We start from the raw sequence: 23,417 nt of genomic DNA on the forward strand, positions 1-23,417 counted from the left end.
GTATTACCTGCGAAGCCGTAGCCATTCGTGCCTTTTACATTTACCGACTACCTATTGATTCGCCTTGCCCAAACGTGAATTATTTTCTGGAATAAACACGTACGCCTAAACCGGGTTGTTTCGTTGAATTATTACAACAGATTAATGTTCCACAAGAGACGTATAGATGTAATTAACATAAGTATTAGGTGTGGTGAATATAACGTAGACTGTGGCGCAGAGAAATGGCAGTCCTTATGAATTAATTATTCGTTTTAAGGACTTATTAAAATATTATTATAGCACACAGGGGACAGTCTATAAAACGCAATCGTATTTATAATGTTGTTAGGATCGATTCATTCGACGATGCGATCACGCCCCAGTATGGAGGGCGAGGCGGGGTCTGCGCCTGGAGATGATTACTATTTAATCATGTTAGCTGGGAGGCTTTTGGGATGCGCCTGTTACACCGTAACGTCTTACTAGGGGGGGTGGTCACTGTAACACTGCACGAAACAGCGTGCCGATCGCAAGGTGCTCTCAGGCCGGCCCGGGGAGTGACAGGCACGTCTGCCACATGCTATCGCGCAGTATCGCATCGCATTGTGTCTCAGCGCATCGTAATCCCCTAACCTTTAGACATGTCCGACTCGGAGGATATGACAGAATTCGGATCGATAGTGGAGCGGATAACAAAGGGCGAGGTAAGCAGGGCGTAATTTCACGTCTGGCATGGTTCTGTGTAATAAGGAGGGCCGGATCGTCCCCGAATAATGTCCATTAGTGGCAAATTATGAGAACGATCCATTATTTGAAGAAACTTTGTGGGTATTAACCGTAATTGGGCGCAGATGTTATATTACAGAAACAAGAAAATGCTAAATAACAAATATGCCATATTCTTTTGACGTACGTGGGAATGATCAAAGCCACAATTATCGATTTCTGCACAATGGGTTTTATTTCTTGCTGTCTTGTAATTGTGTTACCTATCTATGTGCTTATCTGTCTATTGCTGTAGCAGAATACTTTGCTTAAATAGCAGGGAATGTGTAGCAGTCTGTGAAAGTTAGCCCCACCTTGCCGTATTGTCAGGTCATACCGTATCATGGCTTTTAAGATACCGGAGCCTTGTTACAGTTTTTACTGATGAAAGTGATGCGACGTGACTTAAGATCATTTTCAACATTCCTTATCATGTTTGCATTGCACATCATATTGCTGACGAGATACACAAAGAGAGATCTGGGTTGTACCTGTATATCCTCACACTATGTTACGGTGCTAGCTCTCTATAACACAAAGTGGAGCACATGTACCTTTAAGGAAACAGTAGTAAGTTATACGCATCGCTAAGTGCATCTGGACAATATGAAAGTGTTACTGACACGGAACATCTGTAAGGCATACAGCTGTCCGCGTTAAATTCGCCTGCATCATTATAGGCTATTTACTACGCTCCATTTTAAGTGCTGTCGGTACAAAATGACCAACCCACCACAATACGCTAATCCGAAAACGGTCAACCCATCTCCCATTTTACAATTTCTATATATAGAAATATGAAGGCGCGTTAATTATGAAATATTTCACCGTTCTGTGCGCAAAACCTCGGCACAACAAGTGTACTGAATTTTCTTAAATGTTCCTCTAAAACAGTTGCACGAAGCGCATATATAGTCTGCATCACAGCGCTGATAAATTGTTTTATTTAAGTGTAATTAAAATTAATTTAATCAGTGGGAGTCTGGACCCCGATAGGTAAGGGCGAGTATGAACTGAAACTCCTTAGTTCAGTGATACAGAAATCCACAAAGAGCCTGTGTCGACGCCCTTGGATAAACTGAGTTCGTTTGCTTCACTGCAGTGCTCTATGGTGTAATTTGATTAAAGCAATTTGCTGTAGCATGGAGAACATCCTGGAATCGATGAGCACATTGCACAGTCAAGGTAAGTCAGCGGGTCTTCGTTGTAATCAATAACGGGATCCTGAGGTTACATTGCAACTGCAGAGATGGAGCTGCGTCACTTTAAACGGCGCCCTTATATGTGTACGCAAACATGGACACCCATTTTTAATGAAACCTCATTTAGTGCCATCCATCCTCCATCCATCGACGCCCGTAGCCGGAAATTAATTTCGAGGGGGTCCGACAAATTTCGAGAGTGGATTAAACTCGTTGTTTTACTATGTGGTTACATGCCTAGATCCATCCATCCAATCATCCATCCATTTTCCATACCAGATTCTACTGTGCAGGAGGTCTGGAAATGGACTGGTGGATGGATGGTCTTATTTTGTACGCATGCTGCAGAGAATCTAATTCCTGAAGGAGAAGGATACTTTGCTGATGACTTCCTGGGCAGGACGCCATACACCTAGCGAAATGCACCCGAAAGGTCATGCCCGCCTTTGGATTATGGGAGGAAACTGGAGTACTCCCGCAGATGATGAAAAAATCTGTACAGGGGCATGTGTTATAAACAGCTAAAGTAGGCCTATATACGGTACATTAAGAACTATGTGGTGATCACAAACATGCTGTCCCAGCATTTGTTGCGTTTACCCTGACATTTTATGGCAATGCAATCCGGTGTAAAATGGAAATGGAGTCGCAAGAAAGCAAGACTGTCACCGTCAGTGATGTATTGTGCCTCCAGAGGTGTCACACTTTCTCCGCAGAAACATCCGGCTATTCACTGAAACAATTTTCATATATTAAGGTGCTGAAATATGCGACGCGATCTTTGTGCGTGTAACATTACAGGCTCACGTCCGGCTCCTGATCTGATCCTTATGCGCCAGTGTACTGACTGTTGGGCACATTCACTCACACACACACACACTCACACACACACACCCCACCCCAACCCAACCCAACCCACCCCCCGCACATCACACAGGCCTGCCAAGTCCAGCATCTCTTCCCGTCTGTGTCACCGTATCAGACTCCCTCAGGACCTGTAGTAGCTGTTTGAAGATTCCCTTGTATTTAATTACCCCTGGCCTCCTTTGCAGCTGAAATGGGGGCTCATTGTGTTATTTCTAGCACCGGTAGAAAGGTGATTTTCCACATGAAATTTCATCCGATCATATACAACCGCGGGCTGCAGCAGTAATTGTTTTATACACTAAAACATTCTTATAAACGCAAATGTTTTATTGGAAAAGCACATCACACATGCTGTCTATATCGGCTAAATGTAATCATTATTACTAGTAAAACGGGCTTATGTTAAAAAGATCACTCTGTAAAGCAGTATTAAGCAAGCAGCGTGTAAGTGTAGCCTACGTTTTGCATGTCCTATGATGATGATGATGATGATAATAAGTCACATGACATAGCTTTATGGTATAACAATGTCGGGGGTTTTCGCTTTGGGAATCAATCGGAAGCCCCTAACCCTCCCCCTTTAAGAGTCCTGCTGCGGCATTGTCCCTTTTGGGATCCCGAGTCTCCTCCCAGCCGCCGTCTTTCGCGTCATTTCGTTTTATTTCATTCATTGTTAAGTTGCGTCTGTGATTGCGGCCGAAGTCGGACTCACCCTTGCACCATGTCGGCAGTTTCGCGGCGTAGTTCCCTTTTGGTAAGTTTAAAGCTCCCTGAATGCGGTGTGTTTTACTTTTTTTATGATTAAATGTGAATAGTTCGTAGTTACCTCACCTTGAGTTATCCAAAGAAAGCTGACGATCTCCCAAGTTTAACATTCTCATTAGAGGGACAGTGCTCGGATGATTAATGTATTTTTTACATTTGTTATATTTCTAGCTGTGGGTGTTTAATCGGTTATTTTTCAGGCGTTTTTTCCGTTTCCAAAGCCAGTGGGAGTAACTTCTGCATTGCTGCTATTTACCTTTACTTCCCCTTTTGGGCTGCACCGTTTATAAAGATTGCATTTACATTTACTCTCTTTTAAAACCAATTAATTGGATTTTTTTTTACCAGTATTAGGCTGTTTGCCATCTCCCACTCCTAGAGATGCCGCGCCATAACCCCCCTCTGATTGAAGGTCTCTTTCCAGCTGCGCCCGGCGCTTGTTTGTGCGCCCGGCGCTTTAATACGTTTCTTTCTGACACTTCGACTTAATGCCACGAAATGTATTTGCTTTTTAGGTTCCGATCAGGAACATTGAGCGGGAGCTCATCTGCCCCATATGTAAGGAGCTGTTCACCCACCCGCTGATCCTGCCCTGCCAGCATAGCGTTTGTCACAAGTGCGTTAAAGAGCTGCTGCTCATCAACCATGAGGACTCCATCAGCACGGACGCCGGCTCCGAGTCCTCCAACCCCGGTAGCCCTCGCTCCCGAGTTCCCTCTCCCAGCATGGAGAGGCTGGACCGGCTCGTGCGATCAGGTGTGCGCTTGTATTTCCATATTGTATTTCGTGGTTTTAATTGTTTCATATATGCGGTGTGAGTCAGCACAGCACGCGGACTTCTGTTTTGGCGTTTAGGTGTTGAAGGGAAAAGTTAACAGGATATTGTGATCTTCAAGTAGGCTAGGTTATTATTGTTTGTTCAGCTTTTGTCCACAGGCTTTTACAAATAGACAGTTTCAGAGGCGTGAAGTGTGTGTTAAGATGACGAGTATAACGTTTGTAAGTGTTTTTATAGGTTGCTGAATGAAGCTATTTTTAAACCAGCACATTTCAGGGAAGGATATTTTTTGGCTCATATTTCTTTCATATTTAATGCCACGGATGGAGACAAGGCGGGCTTTCTGTGGCCACTCTAGACCCTGAGCAGGGCGTGTGTCGGTGGGGGTGTGGTCCCAGGCTCAATGTACTTATTCATCCTATTCCCCTGACACCAGCATGTCTGTCACTGGAGATGGATGTTTTGTTATGCAGTTTCGGGATATATTTGGTTAAGACGTATCCTGATGTTTAAACGCTGTTGGCTTTGTAATTATACGTGCCTGTCCACACCCTAATGTATTACAGTAAATATTATGCACTGGAGGCACAGTTGGGATGGGATTGTGCGGCAGGTGCTGGTGTGGATAGGCCGTGTTTCATCCTGTGGCCCCCAGTCTCACTGTGTCTGTGTCTTTGTGTTAATGAACCAACCTGACCGTTTGATTTCAGACCCGACTGATGGTAACTTCGGGACCAGGTCATCTATACGAGGTGTCATATCGGGCATTCCCGGCTGACTCACAGGTTTTCACTTACAGCTGAAGATCCACCTGTATGTCCTACGTGGAAAAACTCCTTTCTGTTAAACACGTTTTATTGTGTCATCCATAGTATACTGCCATTCTTCTGACTCCCTTTGAGTGACGATACCATTTTACTGACTCTTTAAAAGAGCTTTTTATTAAAGTCAAACCAGAGGTTTTTAGATTTATCAAAAGTATCCTTATGCCTCTTTTATGGTTGTTTTAACTGCTTCTAGTATTTTAGTTAGTTCTGAAGTCTGTTTTAATATCCATATACTCTTGCCATGAATATTACCCTGGTTGTTGGCATGGCGTTAAGTCAACGTAACACAACCTGATTTAACACAGGGCTACTGTGCTGAGGGCAGGCTGCAGCACAGGGGTCTCTCCTCACAGGAATCCCCCCCCCCCCCCCCCCGCCCCCAAATCCCAGGAGCGCCACTTTGCAGCTGCAGGCCCTGCCGGCTTGTCCAAAACCCTGCTCTCATCCCGCCTCTCTGTCCATTGCTTGCAGCCTCCCTGAGGAGGTCATTCGGGAAGCGAGGTAGACACAGTTCCATTATTTCCTTATGTAGCCGTAGTGAGTATAGTGTGTGTTGGCCTTCCACCCCCCCCCCTCCCCCCCGTCGGCACCTGTGTGACTCGTGTCGCCACACGACTCCCCGTGACGTGACACCAGTCTGCTGGGCGTCGGACCCAGTTTGACCGGTATGTCGGTGCTTCACATCCCGCTAACTGGAGTGAGAGTCAGCTGCTCATGTCCGAGCCGAGACTTCCTGCTCCTCTGGTCAAGCTTCTCTGCTGCAAGATTTCTCCCCCCCCCCCCCCCCTCCTGACCTGGGTTGCACTCTTGGATGCATTTTCTTGCAGCAGCAGCAGCTGTGGCTCGCTCTCAGTCGTCAGTGTGCCCCTCTGTCCGCTGCTCAGTCGCCATTTAAAAATGGCCGCTCATCTCCTTGTCTAATCGACCAGTAGTAGCCACGATGCGGAAAATGGGTGCATCACGATTTTGCCCTCATCTGCTTTGCGGCGATGTTCTGAGCAGGCAGAAAATGAATGTGACGGGGGGGGGGGGGGCCCTGTGAAATTGAGGTCCTCCTTTCCAAAATAGCGTTGGATTCCTTTCCTGTGCTTCTCCTCCACGACTTTTCCAGTCACAGCCCCCTAGATTCATGTGACACTGTCCTTGTGCTGAGTCGCCCCCCCCCCATTGGTGATCTGAGTGCACTCGCCTCCCCTCAACCCGTTCGCTGGTGCACGCTTATTCAGATCTCATCCCTTAATCATCACTGTGACCACCCCACGCCCCCGCTGCACCATCAGTCACCACCACGGCAGGCGTCTACTCCATGACATCACCAGTCTGGGGGGACTCCGGTTACACACGTGTTTGTTTTGACGGCATGCGTGTTGGGTGTCCTGTCTCTCTGGTGTCTTGCCTGCCCCCTGCTGCTGTGCCCTGTGGTTTTCCATCGTGTTCCTGTGTGTCCTTTGGTCTCTGGGTCCGTCTCTCGTTCTGCCTGCAGTCACGTCTCCATTCTGTCAGCGAAGTTCAGCCTCGTGAATGTCTGCCGCTCTGCTAATCCAGTTCCCCGGTAATAAGTCTCATAGATACTGGTATTGTAACATTAAACTGGTGTTTCTGGGAGTAACTGGGTGTACTACTTTCATCTAAATCAGGTGCTTGGTATATGACGTTCTGTAGGTAATCTAGAGTTCTGCTCTAGGTGTTGGCAATCTGCTCCCCAGCTCTGTCTGCCTCAGACATCTGATTTGTTCATCAGTGGTGACGCTGTCTTTAGACATAAACCCCCCCCCCCCCCATTCTGTGTCCTCATAGCACGTTCTCATAGTTCCTCACGCCTACGCTGTGTAAGGCTTTCGTTGAACACAATAAGCAGAAGCCAGCATTTTGTTCAGAGTTTTTCCACCTTCCAGTTAGTGGCTGAGTGGGTCAGGTCGCCATGCCCGTGACTGGAAGGTTGCCGGTACGAATCTCTGAGTCGGGAGTGATCTCAGAGTTGGACACTTAATCCCTAAATGCTCCAGGGACTGGCTGACCCTGTTTCTTAATTGCATGTCGCTTTGGGGGAAAAAGTGTCCGATTTAATAATAAAAACAACACTGGGGGGTGTAACTGTAAAGTCCCTTGGAGCCACACTGTGCTAACTGCTAGATACAGGTGTGTGTCCCACTCCCCACCCTGTCAGACGTGCCTTTCCATCTGCTTTAGTTCATGCACGGCCGTTGCTAAAGAGACGACTGGTTATCCCTGGGGTGCAGCCCTGCCCCGCATCCGTGGTTACAGCCCCCTGCGGGGCAGGTGCTCTTTGGGGATGAAGGTTGCGTTCAGGCTGTAAAATGTGGTGCCTGGTTTTAAAACGCATTTGTTAGCTGTGAGCCGCAGCGCACCCAGGACAAACTGCAGCCCACTTCTACAAGCTGGGCGCCCTGGCCTGTACCCGCGGCCCTTTATCAGGGCCCCTGTAATGTCAGGAGTCGGGGGAACGGCTTGTGTTTTTTTCTCTTTCTTTCTGTCTGCACGGCAATGTTTTTGAGTTCTTTCCTCTCTGTTGCTGCTCCAAATCTCCCCCCCCACACTTCCCTGTACTCATCGCGGCCGTTCCGCCCGTCCCATCGTCCCCAGGTTCGACGGCCTCGCCCGGCTGGCGGCGCTCCTCGCTCTCGGTCACGCCCCGCATCACCACCTTCCCGTGCCCGGGCTGCCAGCACGACATCGATCTGGGCGAGCGCGGCATCAGCATGCTCTTCCGCAACTTCACGCTGGAGAGCATCGTGGAACGCTACCGACAGGCGGCCCGCGCCGCCGTGGCCATCATGTGCAGCGCATGCAAGCCGCCGGCGCAGGAGGCCACCAAGAGCTGCATGGACTGCAAGGCTAGCTACTGCAATGAGTGCTTCAAGATGAACCACCCCTGGGGCACACCCAAGGCCCAGCACGAGTACGTGGGCCCCACGCTCAACTTCCGCCCCAAGGTTATTCGCCGTCACTTGCATTCTTTACCTGCTTGACACGTGCACATCTATGTAGACGGACAGGTTACTGCAGGGCTGCCATGTTGATGGGTCCTGGAGAAGTTGGGGGTGCCCAGCTAGGAGGTGTTGTGCATCGTGGGGGGCCCTGATTTTGAAATAATTTTGTCCCAGGCCTAGGAATTATGCAGGGCAGGATTATGTCGGCATTGTTCGTATAAGCAGATATTTACAGACGGGGGTCAGGTTAAGTTCCTTGCTTAGGAATTTAAACCGGCAGGCTTAAATTTAAGCTTAGTGCCATAGTTTGTGTTGCTCAGGGAACGAATTTGGCGGAAAACCATCCAGGCTCTGAATGCTGCCTTCAGCATTGCAGTTCACACATGCTTTCACAAAGTGGGACACTTTGGTGATTTAGCCTAGGAGACTATGGTCATTTGACAGGAGGTAAGCATGCTTAGGGGCCGCCTTGGTCTGCTGGGAGTGTCAGGAGCTATTTTGGGGATACGCTGCTGCTGCTGGTTTGTGAAACCAGTGCTGGAAATGCTTTGGCCTTGCGTCATCTGTCCTTTTCTAGTCAGTTTTTTTTTTTTTTTCCCCTTCCATTTGTTCCATGGATAGTTCTGGAAGGCCAGTTTAGTTCCTTGGCCTGCATGTTCCTTCTCAAAAGGAGAGCTCTCCGTGGGCATCTTCCTGGAGTCGTTTCTCTTTAGCCTCTCCACGTCCTCATCCTGCAGGTGCTGATGTGCCCAGAGCACGAGATGGAGAAAGTCAACATGTACTGCGAGGTCTGTCGCCGTCCCGTGTGTCACCTGTGCAAGTTGGGCGGCTCCCATGCCAACCACAAGGTCACCTCCATGAGCAACGCCTACAAGATCCTCAAGGTGCGTGCTGCCTGGCCTCTCTACCCCCGAGTCCCCATTCCCAGCCGTCTCCATCAGCATATAGACCTTTCCCCGCATGCTAAGCATTTTTCCATTATGCCAGTAGATTCAACTTTGTGTAAGAGACGGTTACAATGACTATTATGTACCTTCACTGTCAAATGCAGCCCATGCTTTGGAGTACTGCTTTCCACTTGCTAGTAATGGATACTCCACAAGATGGGCATCACTCACCACACAAAGCACCTTGCCTTTCATCAACAACAGTTCAGCAAAGGAAAGCTTCATGATTCCAGTGTTATCAGGGGGTCGCAGGGTCTAATTCCCCTGTGTTTCAGCATGTAGCCCATCCATTTCAGTTTCAGCTGGACCCATCCATATTTGATGGGACCGTTTGTTTTTGCATGAAGCTGTGTCTCTTGATTAGGACAAAGGGCATATTGGGTTTTCTAAACCGGAATCGCTTGGTCAGATAACGTTTCTACCACAGAGGCCAGTACTGCAATGGACTTTGTTGTTCTGTCATCAGGAGAAGCTCTCAAAAAGTATCCATTACCTAATCAGCAAGGAGGACCAAGTGCGGGCTCAGATTTCAGCGCTGGACGTGCTGATCAATCAAACGGAGGTAAGTTTCCGCCTCTCTGGCAGGACGGCATCAGTTGACCGTGCCAGTGCTGTAAGCTTTGGTTACGGCTCCCTTTGCTAACCTGCTTCAGTCTGGTTTCATGCCCCTGTGGCATCTGCAGATAAGTAGTGATTCCTGGGATCGGGGCCCTGGCAAGTCAGATGAGGCCCACATTCCGCAGACAATGGGAGCCCCAGAGACTGCACCCCCCCCCCCAATAGCGGGCCTTAGCCCAGTTAATCAGCTGAATGTAAACCTTTGACAGCGTCCGCTCATTTGCATATGAATGCTGCTTTAACGACCTTGTCTGAGTTCTGGCTTCTGATTCCTGCTGTAGCAAGAAAAATTGCTTCCCTTAGCCCCGCCCCTCAACCAAATTACCATAGGTTTGGCTAAATATAGCGTGTAACCTTTGTCAGCATAGTGTTCCTACACTTCCTGGGAACTGATGAGGTTGTAAACGGCACATTTATTGACTGACCAACAACCCCCACGAGATGCATTTAGTAAGTGACTTGGTTTCATTTACCAATGATAGGGTCTAGATGTGCTGCATGCACGTGAATGACTAGTGTAATGATTTTAGAGATGTTGGGAATGATATGTGGTGTCATGTGCCTGTCTGTGGGAAGTAACAAACATTAAATCAATTATTATAATGGAGGGCATGGTGTTGTGCTACAGGCTAACCTGTGCGTTTCTGCCTAAGAAAAGCTTGAGTAGGCTGCGTGGTAATAATACGTTTTTCTTGCGTTGAAGTCCTGAGGAACTTGTAGGGCACAGTTTGCAGATTTCCTTGCTTCAGGACCGGGACTTGGGAACCCTTCCAAAGGGTGTCTTCTCAGGTCAGGCTGAATTTGGCCTCCTGATATGGTGAACCTCCCACTCCACATCATGGCAGGAGGGCAATAAAGTGCACAGGGTGGTATGCTGAACAGGCCAGCTGCACGAGGAGGTGAAGGAGGCGTCTGTCTCTTAAAATGTCGCCCCCTCTCAGATTGCTGTTTTTGTTTTATGACAGGTTAAATTTAAAACTTAAGCAATTTTATAGCCTTTACTAAACTGAGTAAAATGTGAAAAGCTCTTGAAGTCTTTGGTGACAGTGTATGCATGCTAGCTGTGCCTGCCAATGACTACAGATGAATCGGCATTGTGGGTAAAGGATGTTGCTCTGTGTGGAACCTGCTCCGTAGCCTGGAAAAAGACCTCTGGTAGCATCTTCTGCACTGACTTGGCAGTTTGAAGACTCCCTGAGCTCAGCTGAGCGAGGTGGGGGTGGGTCTGTGCCAGTGCCACCGTATCTGTTTTGATGCTCAGCTTCTGGGGGGTGCTGGTGCTGGGTTTATAAATAAACAAGCCCAGCGTTTACAGTTCCCGTATCGGTTCTGAGGCTTATCTGGGGGTTATGGGCTGGTACATGAGTATAGATAAATGGACCCAGTTTACTTATTGGAGTTCTGGGCTCCTAATGGTGAACCTGCCCTATGAAAAGAGCTCCAGAGGACAGTGCTTTACGATAAAGGGCAAGAGTGGCACAAGCTGGCTGATTTCGCTAGACTGTGCTGGACAGAGATGTTGATTACTAATTGAGAACCAAGACACTGTGACCCTTGGTTGGACAGGTGTGACTCTTGCTGCCCGTACACCACAGGGTGGTCCTCTGCAGAACCCCACTGTGAGGTTTAATGTGTGCATTTTTGTGTTTCACCTCCACTTGCGTAAATCCCAAAAAACAAGATGGCATCTGCTGAAAAGGCTTTGGAAGATGCCATTAGTCTTCCTAAGTGTTGGCTTTCAAGAAGCACTATAGAAGGACTGGTATCTATGGTTACACAGAACTATACCAGAATTTGCATCAGAGATGAGTCTGACCTGCATTGGAGTTCAGGTCAACATGTAACTGCTAAAGGCTGACGCGTATCCCATAAATACTGATTTGTTCTGAATAGTTTCCAGTTCTGAGCTTTAGGATTTTACTTGAGTTTGTTGGAGGCTCTCTTGGTGTGAATGTCTGAAGTTGTGTTGATGTTGTATTACAGCCTTTGGCCTGAAGGGCCTTAGTCAACAGCTTGCTGATCGAACGCTCGCTTTTCTGTTGTGACAGGACAATGGTGAGCTGGCAGAGAGGCAGGTCAACGAGCACTTTGAGCGTCTCTTCAGCATCCTGCAGGACAGGAGGGCGGAGATGTTGCAGTCGATCACGCAGTCCAAGACCCAGCGTGTGGAGAAGCTGAGGGCCCAGGTGGAGGAGTACCAGGGCATGCTGGAGAACAGCGGGCTGGTGGGTTACGCCCAGGAGGTGCTGAAAGAGACCGACCAGTCCTGCTTCGTCCAGACTGCCAAGCAGCTTCATACCCGGTAACTGTCTCCATGGGTTTGGCATGATGGTGTGATTGGATGCCATGGTTCTGCGCATATATATAGTTGAGTATTTTGGCCAGTTTATAGTCCTCTGGTTTGTTCCATTGCAGCATGCTCATCGTACGGGACAAGGAGAGTGACTTGTGAATGTGTATGGGGGTGGAGCTTAGGCTGTGAATGTGTATGGGGGTGGAGCTTAGGCTGTGAATGTGTATGGGGGTGGAGCTTAGGCTGTGAATGTGTATGGGGGTGGAGCTTAGGCTGTCTTATGAATGCTGTGTCTAATAGCCTCACATGGGAGGTCAGTGTAGAGATGCCTGGTTCTGCTTCAGCTGCCAGTTGGCGCAACTCAGACCATGATGCTCGAGCATTGCCGCAAAGTCTGATGGTCCCATTTTTAGCTCACTATTGAGGTCAGGGAGCTAATTTTAGGCCCCAGCTTTCTTGCTTGCCTAGCTCCCTCTGTCAGGTGTGAATCTGTCTGTAGTGTAGCTGGTGTTAGAGCAGCTTGTGTGAGCAAATCTCGATTACTACTGCAGTTTGAGCCAGCCTGTCTGTGCCAATCCCTCATATCATTCATCTTGGTAAACCCATCTTCACTATTTTTACTTTGGGATGCTCTTCCAAAGCATCTGACAGTGTTTATTCCCACCGTCAGCTCCTGTTGTTCCATGTTCATCTCCTTAAGATGTCAGCCAGCAGTTCAGTCCCTAATTTTTGTCTGATTTTTCTGTCCCAGCATTCAAAAGGCCACAGAGTCTGTGAAGACGTTCCACCCGTCAGCTGACCCCACCTTCACGGACTTTGTGCTGGATGTGTCCAAGGAGGAGTCCCTCCTGAAGGAGCTCTGCTTTGGCAACGCGGGTGAGCTTGGCACCGCTTGCAGTCGCCTCTCCTAGCTATGATCCTGACCCTGACCTCATCCCGTAAGCTTTTTGCTGGTCTGCTAATTCATCCATACACCATCTTGGACATGGGGGGTGTCCAATCTCACGGTCATCAGGAGTCCAATATTGAGATTCATGCCACTGGTTTAACATTGACTCAATAACCTGAGTATATAATTATCAGTTCAATCAAAGCGCTGTGTTCAGTGGTACAGAAGCCTGTCCTGTTTGAATCTGTAGTGTTCTGGTTGCTCTGGGCTACTTTTTGTGAGAGAATTATAAGTCCTCCATTATCAATGGGGTGAGTGATCTCTCCCAATCTCACTGTGTTCTGGGCCTGATCAGTGTGGCATAGCCTAGTAACCTAGAGCTGTGGTTACCAGTATAAAACTATTCATCTTCTAGTTTCAGCAGTAATCATCTCTTTATTACATGCTAGGTTATACGACAGTGCAGCAGTGCATTCTGGGAGTGCATTGTGTATTATGTGTCTTGATGCAGCAGTTCATTGTGTGTTCTCACAGAGCCCGTTTGATATGAGCAGCCTTTGCCCTCCCCCAGGCACAATGAATGTGCCCTTATTCTGGGGTTAGGAGACCACAGGTGAACCACAGAGCTTCCTGGATGGTTAAATATTACTCCGAACATCTGACTCTTGTACATAGGGAACTATCAGACCTGGCTTGCATATATCTGAGAGTGATCTGTGTGTTGTGCAGGTTATGCAAATGAATGCAAAATGGAGGGCGTGTGCAGACATTCAGAAAGTGCCAGGTCACACAAAGAGGGGCCTTACTTAATCGCACCCTTGAGCAATCCAGTCTATGCTAATCCCTCATATCAGTGTTTCCCAACTTGGTCCTCGGAGACCAGGTTTTGTTTTAATTCGGAAGCCTGAACGAACTTCCAGCTTGACGGGATGCTACCGTGACTCAACCCAGCCTCCCCTCTCCAAGGTCACATGCTCCTGTGGCAGTGCCCTCTAGTGGTTGCTTGATGTGCTTCTATGATCTGCTGTTTAACTAGACTGTGAGTTTCCCTGGAGAGTCAGGCTGCACCTGTCCGTTTGGAGCTGCTGGAAGGGGCTTCCTGTAGGATTCCTCAAAGCAGAATAGCGATTTGATGTGGATACACCTCCGGCTTTGTGTACATCAATAGTGGATCTGTCTGCTGCCACATTAATATCTGTTCCTGGTGTGACTAAACCCCTGATTATATTTAGGAAAACAAAATGTTTTGTTTGTGTTTTAATGGGCTGTGTGATGCAGCAGGAAGATGCTGATGTGTTTTGTGCCTCAGGATAAGGATGGGGATAGTATTTCAGTCCAAGGTCAGAAGTGCGTAAACACTTCAAATCCATTGTAAATTTTATACCTCTACTGCAAATCCAGAATTCTGCCCTTCTGACCAGCCTTGAAGGATGTTATTCTTCCTGATATCTATAGAACCCGGGTCACAGATCCTAGTTCTTGTCTGGTTAACGCAGGTGATGGATGTTCAGGAGAACTTCGCCAAGGATCTCCTTTGTTTACAATACAAAACGTTCTTTGACCTCTGCTCGGCGCAAACTACCACCGCAAGGATGGAGCGCTGGAACAAACGGCTGCTTTGAGTCCAAAGGGCAGAGAGGCTGGTGACAGCGGGGAGTGGCGTCCGGGTGACGGACGGGCGTCGGGCCTGGATGTGAAGCTTTATGTAGCTGGTGATGCTCCTCAGAGGAGCCCTGTTTGTGAACACACATTGGCAGTTTGGCAAATTTTTCCCTCCATTTAAATGAAGTTTTCTCTTCCCCCACCCAAATATCAAATTCTCTCCTTCATCCTTGTTTACAGGAATTAAAGTTGCACACTATATTTAATTTTAAACAAGCAATCAGTAATAGATAAAAAAAAAAAACTAGATATTTTTTTTGTGTTGAAATGGACCATAACTGCTTCGCATTTATGTGACTTTTATTTTATGTTGGCTGCTTGTGAAGCACACGGCACGTTTTCTGTGGCCCCCCACCCATCATGTGGATATAACTCCTCCTTTTTAAGGGCCTCTGGAGCATTGCTGAGGCGTATCTCTCCCCTCCAGTGCCCCAGCCCCCCATCATCGACAGGTCCCAGAGCTGTCTCTACAACAAGGGCCTGATCTGCTGGCAGCTTCCGGGCAACTCGTCCCCGACGGACCGGCAGGAGCTGGAGTACCGGAAGGTGGTCGCCGGCGAGCGCGGTGAAGAGGCAGCTCGCTGGCAGAGCAGCGAAGGCGTCTATGGCCCCAGTGCGGTGGTCTCCAACCTGGACAATGACAGCGCGTACTCCTTCCGGGTCCGTACCTACCGGAGCGGCATCTGCGGCCCCTTCAGCCCCGAGGTCACTTTCCACACCCCGCCAGCCCCCGGTATGTCCCTTGGCTGCCCGTCATGCTTTCCTGCTCTGTCACACCGTACCTTCTGCCTGTAGACCATTCGGGGAGGGCAGCTCGCGTAACTCATACTCAAGGGTCTCCTCTGAATCTGGATGATCTAGCGTCTGGCTGTACAGCCGCTCTTCAGTGCATTTCTCAACCCAGTTCAACCAATTAATGAATGCTTCAAACAAGAGCATCGAGTACCTGGTACTCGATTTGGGAGCTGGGGGGGAGCCAAAAAGTGGACTGTTTGGGGGGGGGGGGGGGGACTGGCTGAGGATTAATTTAGGAGTTGGCTGTTCAGCCAATTCCGTATAGGACAGTGATCATACTTTATCAAGATTTAAATGAAGATTCTTCTCGTTGTAAACATTTCGTCAGGAAAAGGAGAATGAGAGCTTGTTAATTATGGCGTCTCTCCCAAATGTGTAATTTAGTGATTTCCCCTGAGCGCTGGGTATTGACTGCTACTAACATTCTTAATGGGAAAATCTGAAATGGAATTTTGTGTGTTTTGATTCAGATCAGATCCACTGAGGTTAGACCTAGTAGGCAGAATGAGATCCCAGTGCGAAAGCCTCCCGCTGTTCGGTGGTGATTTTTTTTAATATGATTTTTGCCTCCTGTTAGGCCCCCTGTCTGCCCCAGTGTGGTGGAAGGACAAAATGTGCTATGGCCAACATGCACTGGGAGTGGGGGTCTCCACATCAAGATGGTTTATATCCCCTGTTATGGTGTCATAAAGTAAAACGAGCCGTCTGAGGCTATTGAAGGCTTTAATCGTACTCTACACATGCTGTTTATTGTGGCACTATAGAAGAAAAGTGGCTTGTCAGGGATGTCTGCTTTTCTTCCTGGGAAATGGCAAGAAATGTGCCCCCCCCCCGCCCCCCTTTGTATTAGGCTTGCATACATGTGACTGGCAAGGCAGCAATTGAAGGTTCAGCTACTAATGGATTTAAAAATAAAAAGCCCACCTGATTTATAGCATGTGACATTTATACACATCGCCAGTGCTGTGGTAATTGAAGGGACAGCGAGTAGCGCAGGTTTAATCGAAAGCAGTAGACATTTAATGATGCATGTTTAAATGAAACGAGCTCTGAGCTTTTACTGTGTAGGCCTGCGACTGCAGGGTGGCGTGGTGAGTGTGGTGAATAGGTGTGAAAATGCTACCTGATTTAGACTGACTGCTCCCAAAAAGAAGGTCTTTTAATCTGCATGAGGGGTTTAAATCTTTGGCTCTTTTTTTTGTGCTCTATTTTTCACATGGATTTTGGCTGAACAGGCTCGGAAATTGATGAACCTGCACAATTTGGGACGTTAATAAATTTTTCACATTCTACTACTTCAGCATTATTTAGCTTTTAATGCTGAATCGCCGGTCATTATACGATGGGCAACAGTGCCCCCCTCTGGCCAGCTTGGTTCCTTCTAACATCGGGGTAAATCAGGCTTTAATGTTTGCTGCTTGGCTACATCTGAGTATAAGTAAGATTCAGACTGTCTTGGGGTGGGGGTGGGTGCTGGTAAGTTATTGAATCAGACAATACACTAAACCGCCCAGCCATGAACAGGCATTTTGAGTGATTTAATTATGGTTAGACCAAATTAAATTTGACTCATTTAATTGAGCTGGTTTCTGTTTTATAAATGATTAGAATCCATTAACCTCCAATATATTAATCGGAATCCCTAACTGCTGCCACCTGCTGTCCAAAGTAAAATCTGTGTGTGTGTGCGTGTGCGTGTGTGTGTGTACACGCAGTGTTCGGCTTCCTGTTCAACGAGAAATGTGGCTTCAGCCCGGACCGGCTGGTGCTCAGCAAGCCGCGGGACTCTGTGGAGAGCGTGGCGGGCCTGCCCTTCCTGCTGGCGGCCGAGCGCGTGCAGGCGGGCACCTACGTCAGCCTGGACCACATCATCGGCGACACCGGCATCTCCCAGGGCCGCCACTTCTGGGCGTTTCGGGTGGAGGCCAGCTCCTACATGGTGAAGGTGGGCGTGGTCTCCGACTCCAAGCTACAGGATTGGTTCCACAGCCCCCGCGACACCAGCAGCCCCAGGTACGGGAGGGGCGCCTCTGTCAAGTGGGTGGGGGGTGAATTGTAGTGTGAAGAAGACCCTTTAAAGGTGTTGCGTTTAAAAATAGCAGGCAGCCTGATTTGGGTCAGCTTTCGTTGATGTTGATATGGTCACCAAGGGCTTCCCTGCCTATCCTGCAGGTATGACCACGACAGCGGGCATGACAGCGGCAGTGAGGACGCCTCCTACGAGGTCTCCCAGCCCTTCATGCTGCTGGCGGTGGGCATGGGCCGTCTGTTCATCCCCAAGGCCGCTGGTGACCCCGGCAACCGCATGCTGGCCATGCCGCGGCGCGTGGGCGTGTGCCTGGACTACGAGCAGAGCCGCGTCTCCTTCTACGACGCCGACACCATGAGGTGCCTGTACGAGAGGCAGGTGGAGTGCTCGGGCATCATGTACCCCGCATTCGGCCTGATGGGTGGGGGCGCCGTGCACCTCGACAAGCTGGTCGCAGACCGCCGGCTGAAGTACCCGATGGCAGACCACTAGAGGGCGCCAGTGTGACCCCCCCCCCCCCTCACCTACTTGCCTGTCTTTGCCGTCGTCTCCTGAGGTGCTGTGGCGAGATGAGCGGGAAGGGGGCGGTCTGTGGCGGTTGGTTGTCTGTCTGCTCTGTATTTTAATCTCTGCGTTCAGCTGTATGGATGTGAAACATCTCTAATGTAGCGTCTGGTCGGGCCGGACGGTGTGATGTTTAACCTGGAGTACGATCACTGCTGTGCCTTCCAGCCCTGAGCAGATGGTGGATCCTTGGGGTCACCTTATGTTCAGGTTTCTTTCAGTGCACCTTGCAGTAAGAGGCCTTCACTGCGGCATCCCTGCCCACCACCCTGACGGGACAAACAGATCCTGGCCTGCACCCTCATAAGAATGACGTACATGACTTTAATCTCCTCCCCCCCATCCAAAAAAAAAAACAGCTGAACGGAAGCCCTGACTTTCAGTTGCTTCGCCCAGTTTGCAATGTTCATGTGAAATAAAACTGATTTTAAAAGCGTTTGTAAATCTTCCAGATGGTGGTAGTTCGAGTTGTTCACTAGGATCGTCACTTTGCACATTGTATTTGGTCACTGATCGGTGTGGTGTTTTGTGGTCACATGACACAAACGGATCTGAGGGGTGTCCAAATTCAGACTTCTGCACATAGCACATGACCACCCTGTCCTATCACTACCTAATTACCCAGAACACTAGAATAACCCCTATGTTTAGCTCCACAACTTAAAACACTTTGCAGCTTGAGTGCAAATACACAATGGAGGGTTTCTGAAGAGCAGCTGGAACGTACTTTGAGAGGTGCTGCGTTTAATTAGGGCTGCTTGGTGGATGATTCTGACCCGGCATGTAAGCCATATTACCAGTAACCAAACCTGTGAGGCTAGAGATGTCTTCCCATGATGCACTGGGTATCTGTGAGCAGAAGGTGCAGAAATGAGACTTGGCTGTAAATATTTTAAAATCTGTGTGTAATCCTAGTCTCCCTGGTGCATTGGCTGGAAGTACCAACTTCACTCCCAGAGTGTTTCCTTGGGACGTGGCAGGTCTGACTGTCCCTGCGGTGCTAGGCGCCTCTCCAGCATGTGCACCTTACTGAAGGAGTGTCGCCAGGGAGACCGGGGGTGTTCCAGAAGTTCTCTGGCCCAGGTGGCTTGGGGGTGTGGTGGTAAGGGTGCCACAGGCCTGCATGCAGAAGCTCAGGTTCCAGCCCTCGGGGGGGCTCTGCTGCCTACCTCCTAGCCCTGCTCTAACGCTGTAATACACCTCTGCACAGTCTGTCTTTGACCTTTGACAGGCGTTACCCGTTTCTGCGAAACCAAACTCACGTATTCTGGCACTGTTAATGTCTGACCTACATGAGGGCTCGTTGTGTTTTTCTGTTTTATAAAAGCCGTTTTGTGACTGTTTAAAATGTGAAAACTGCTCTGAATTGTCACATCCATGTTTTGATAGATCACAGGGGAAAAGGGTCTCTTCTGTTAGACATTCACAAAATCTCTCATCTCCTGCCTGGGATGATGAATCTTTTTTGTGTTTGTCCCCTTTAATGTGTTTAAATGATATGGTTGTGGTGGCTATTACTTTTTAATCTTTTTTTTTTTTCGTCTAAAGAATCAAGATAACTGAGTGATTTTTGCTTTCGTTTCTATTGGTGTGAAAACAAACCATTAAATTTGCTTTTAACCCTTTTCAGTCCAGTCAGGAATTCAGGCCAGTGACCGGTATCTTTTCTGGTTTTCAAAATGTGGGACTTTCATAGAATGTACCATCATGATCTGGGGAGCAAACAGAATGTACCACTGTCACTTCATAGTCACTTTCTGTAGTTCTATCAATGTGAAAGGTGGGGTTCTTTTATTAGCTGCTATATTTAGGCTGATCTACAAACTGGTTCTAGAGTGATTCTGACTGAATGTAGGAAGGATGTGTGTAATTTTGATGCTAGCACTTTATGAGCATGTGTTCCTTTGCCGTCATGCAGATCTGTGTGCAATACTGCTGAGGTCACAGGGTGACCAGTGTCATGGATGTAGCTGCTTTCTGTCACTAAAGCTTTCTATATTGCTTGTCCTGTAGTCTTTCTGGAAACTACCTTTTTTTAAGTTGCTGTTTTTTTGGGTTTTATATAAATAAACTACAAGTATTCCTGTGTGGCTTTTAATTGTTTGATACATTGCTTCCCCCCCCATTACCGCTTTGAAAGAGTAAGCACACTTTAATAGTCATCAAACACACAGTGGGGGTGTTCGACTTAAAATACCACAAGATAGATATTGGGCTGCAAGGCTGCACAGTGGGGTTAAGGTTGCCTCTTCTGTGCCATTCTGCTGCTGGATCCAGGTCACTCTTAGCTGACTGCGCCCCCTGCTGCCTTGGCTGTCACAGGCCGCTATTCCAACATCAGCAAATGGTCATCGGGAAGTTCTGCCTGTTTTGTTTTACAAGCTGACTGTGGTCATAACTGACCCCCGCCGTGACCCAGCCTGAAGTGAATCTCCAAATGACTTCTGTTAGACTCGAGGACACAACCAATATCTGTCTATACTTTTGAAACAGAATATTACTTCTAAATGTATTAGCCCTGTAGAAAAGGAACCCCTGTCGAGTTAATCCCACACATCTAAGTCCTGCCTGCATAAAAAAAGTGGATGTTTACTATGCAAAATATCAGATGGGGTTACCCCAGAATAATAATAATAATAATAATAATAATGAACACTTTATTAATCCCCGTGGGGAAATTGTTTTTACGCCTCCCTCAACTTGCTCTTTTGTAGAGCAAGTTGTCCGCGAAGGCCAGCCACCCGTAGCAGCGCCCAGGGAGCTGGGGGTTGAGGGTCTTGCTCAATAATAAGAATTTCACATCGTGATGGTTTTTGTCAATTGCTGAGAGAATAGGATGGTCACTGGTCTGAATGATGAGGCCTCCACGTGATGCCAATAGTGCTCCAAGACCATCACCAATCATGCATCACTCTTTCTTTAAATAATTAGTCAATAGACTGTCGATGTGGAAAACACTTGCTGCCACCTGGCGGTTAAATGGAAGAACGACAGCGCCCCTCTGCACTTTGACAAAATTGAAATGGCTATCAATTAACCGGGCTAGAATTGGATTTCATGATTAGTCGGATTATTTGTCGGATTTAAGGTAGTTCAGGCTAATTGTAAGTGAACGAAGATAAAGGCCATTTAAACTGAGGTACCTTAAATCCGACAAGTTGTCCGGCTAAGCAAAAAATCTTGCTTTTTCATATGGGTCCATGGTATTGCTACTTATGTGGCAACTAGAACGCATCCAACTTGGTTTTCCAGAGTTTTTAGCGGATGTGACGTAATTTCGGAATCTGAAAATCGGATCCCGAGGCAAATGGAATGCAGCGTTATAGCCGTAAAAGGTCGTTTTAGATATACTAGGGTTATATAAAGACGCATATATATTTGTTAGATACTTCCGATGTTAAAGGTGGATGAATGGGGCGTTAGGTAAGCAGATGGTCCGGAACCACGCCCTTGGGAAAAACAGAGCTTATTGGTTTTAGGATGAACATTTTTATTAAAAAATAAAAATAAAAGACGGTGTCTTTGTGAGTGGCGTTTGGCCCGTGAATTGGCCCATGACGCTGACCCTGGGTGTAACAATTATTTGAGCATAGTTTAACATGGGATGAACTAACTTTTCAACATGTATCTTGCAATTTTTGGAAATGACCTCTGTTGTAATACAACATTTACCGTCAAGCCCCCCTCCCCCGTGTACCCCCAGTGAGATTTGTTTTGGCATCAGCACTGGTGACACCAAAGATTCAATGTGTATGACCATTTATTGCATGTGATATATATATGCATGTGATTTAACTTAAAAGGTACTTACGATAATGTCAATTGCATTACACAGTGATTTATACATATGGCGTTACAACCATTCACAGTCACTGCAAAGAACCTATTGAAACAATGATCTATACGAGAAAGCCAGTTAAAGCCTAATAAGAATAAACCAGCCCTTAAAAGAATATCATAACTGAACTTTCAAAGGTAAATTCACCTTTCTCTTTCAGGTTCATGACCGCTGGTTCCTTACCTTAAACCCAAACAATAACAATGTAAGCAGCGCTGACATCGCGTTATGCACAGCTAGCGTTCCGAGCCCCCGGGGGGATGCTGGTCCTGAGCAGGCAGGTCCCAATACCAGACACAGTACCGGTGCTGCCGCAGTGTCATGGCATGATACCGGCCCAGGTGCAGATGCATTTGTCGTCCCCGATCCCAGTTTCGTTCCCGGCCCAAAATGAGATCTCATTCCCGGTCCTGATCCTGATCCCGATCCCGATCCCATTCCCGGTCTTGATCCGGATCCCGATCCCGGTGCTCGCGCCTTCGCAGGAAGGAAAGCGGTACGTCACGGCGGCCCTTCACACGGAAGGGGCGGAGACTCCACGTCACCGAGGCTCATTCATGCGGCCGCCGGACGCCTTCGGGGACTCTGCCATTTCTATCTCCTTACGGACCCGCGTCCGCTCGGCGCTGCGTTTACCTAGGCACACCCCCTTCCCACCGACGCAGGCGTTTTCGGACCCCTCTGAAGGTAAGACGGCACCGGCGCTGATGATTAGCCCGCTGCCCGTCAGCGATGGCCGGTCTCCTTTCTTCTGACGGCCACTAACCGGCCCAGGTAGCGCGGTTACACCTCCGGCTGCGATGCTGCATGCCTGTCATTGCGATGGTGGTCGCGTCGCTTCGCGCTACAGCCGATCGCGGGGAGGGGGGTTCATTTCGGGATCGCTGGGCAAACGTCTCTACATGTCGATCCGAAAACGTCCCTAGTCGCAATTCAGTAACGTGGGTGCAGCTTGTCGGTACGGACCGCGTCCTCCTGCGTGCCCCTCTGGGAATGCGGATAGGGGGCACGGCCGCGTACCCTCCCCAGACATCACGCACCTTTCCAGGTGAGCCCCATTCCTGGGTGCTTTTGTGTGTAGAGGTGGAGACACTGGGTAGCAATAGTTACACGGATCTCACGCGATTCGTGCTTTCTTTTTTATTTCACACCGCCGATCCAAGGTTGGGCATAAGTGGCACGTTTCTGCCATCCCACTCGCTATCGGCTTCACTTCCTGCTTACCTTCTCACGGTTTATTAGCTTCAGATAGCCCCGTGCCTGTTTCCAGAATAGTACAGGTTTAGTAGTAACAGGTAGTAGAAAGGAGTGCATGGTTATGTTTGTGATACACCTGCCTCTCACTCTCAACTTCACTTCTGAATTATCTTGAATTTGTTTGGTGTCTGACCTGTGTGGCATGTGGAATTCATAGCAAAGCTTGTGAGTGTCACTCCTGGATTGTACTGTTTAGGTAAGGGTGTGCACGCATTATTTTCTGCTGACAAAACTTGCTTTAAAAGACACACCTGTGTCTGGGAGAGACTCCTACATGAATCCAGCGACTCCACACCGAGTTCCATCCCAGCGGGACGGCGCGCTGACGTGGGTGTCACAGTGACCCAGGACCGGAGGCTTAGGATCTGGCTGGGATTAAGGTGCTTAA

General features: G+C 48.3%; 2 protein-coding genes across 10 annotated transcripts in view; both read left to right on the forward strand.

Annotated features, from left to right (window-relative positions):
• The first annotated feature begins 423 nt into the window (after positions 1 to 423).
• On the forward strand, positions 424 to 17,981 carry trim36 (tripartite motif containing 36). Of its 5 annotated transcripts, none has more exons than XM_023836719.2 (11): positions 430 to 686; positions 4,097 to 4,337; positions 5,658 to 5,687; positions 7,791 to 8,140; positions 8,875 to 9,021; positions 9,551 to 9,646; positions 11,751 to 12,004; positions 12,747 to 12,871; positions 14,974 to 15,279; positions 17,057 to 17,354; positions 17,514 to 17,981. In XM_023836719.2, exons 1-11 carry the CDS (start codon positions 624 to 626, stop codon positions 17,860 to 17,862), a joined length of 2,259 nt encoding a protein of 752 aa, XP_023692487.1. In that variant the 5' UTR covers positions 430 to 623; the 3' UTR covers positions 17,863 to 17,981. The 5 variants fall into 5 exon arrangements, with proteins under 5 accessions (XP_023692491.1, XP_023692487.1, XP_023692488.1 ...); XM_023836721.2 differs by lacking the exon at positions 430 to 686 and adding an exon at positions 3,255 to 3,570; XM_023836720.2 differs by lacking the exon at positions 5,658 to 5,687 and having other exon boundaries at positions 431 to 686.
• Positions 17,982 to 22,272: 4,291 nt separating this feature from the next.
• ccser1 (coiled-coil serine-rich protein 1) overlaps positions 22,273 to 23,417 on the forward strand; it is a 62,930-nt gene continuing 61,785 nt past the window's right edge. For 4 of the 5 annotated variants that reach the window (XR_011985165.1, XR_002841165.2, XR_002841166.2 and 1 more), the window contains exon 1: positions 22,273 to 22,459. The gene's annotated coding sequence lies outside the window, so the exon portion shown is untranslated. The remainder of the gene's footprint in view (positions 22,460 to 23,417) is intronic. The other variant, XM_023836654.2, reaches the window with a different exon arrangement.

Source organism: Paramormyrops kingsleyae, chromosome 2 (genome assembly GCF_048594095.1).
Source record: "Paramormyrops kingsleyae isolate MSU_618 chromosome 2, PKINGS_0.4, whole genome shotgun sequence".
NCBI lineage: Eukaryota > Metazoa > Chordata > Actinopteri > Osteoglossiformes > Mormyridae > Paramormyrops > Paramormyrops kingsleyae.

Bases quoted from the DNA above. Each gene is read 5' to 3' on its own strand.
- trim36 (XM_023836721.2), top strand. From the start codon at position 3,283: ATGTCCTATGATGATGATGATGATGATAATAAGTCACATGACATAGCT. The intron at 5,688-7,790 runs GTAGACACAGTT...CATCGTCCCCAG, and splicing joins GAGGTCATTCGGGAAGCGAG to GTTCGACGGCCTCGCCCGGC. The intron at 12,005-12,746 runs GTAACTGTCTCC...TTTCTGTCCCAG, and splicing joins GCCAAGCAGCTTCATACCCG to CATTCAAAAGGCCACAGAGT.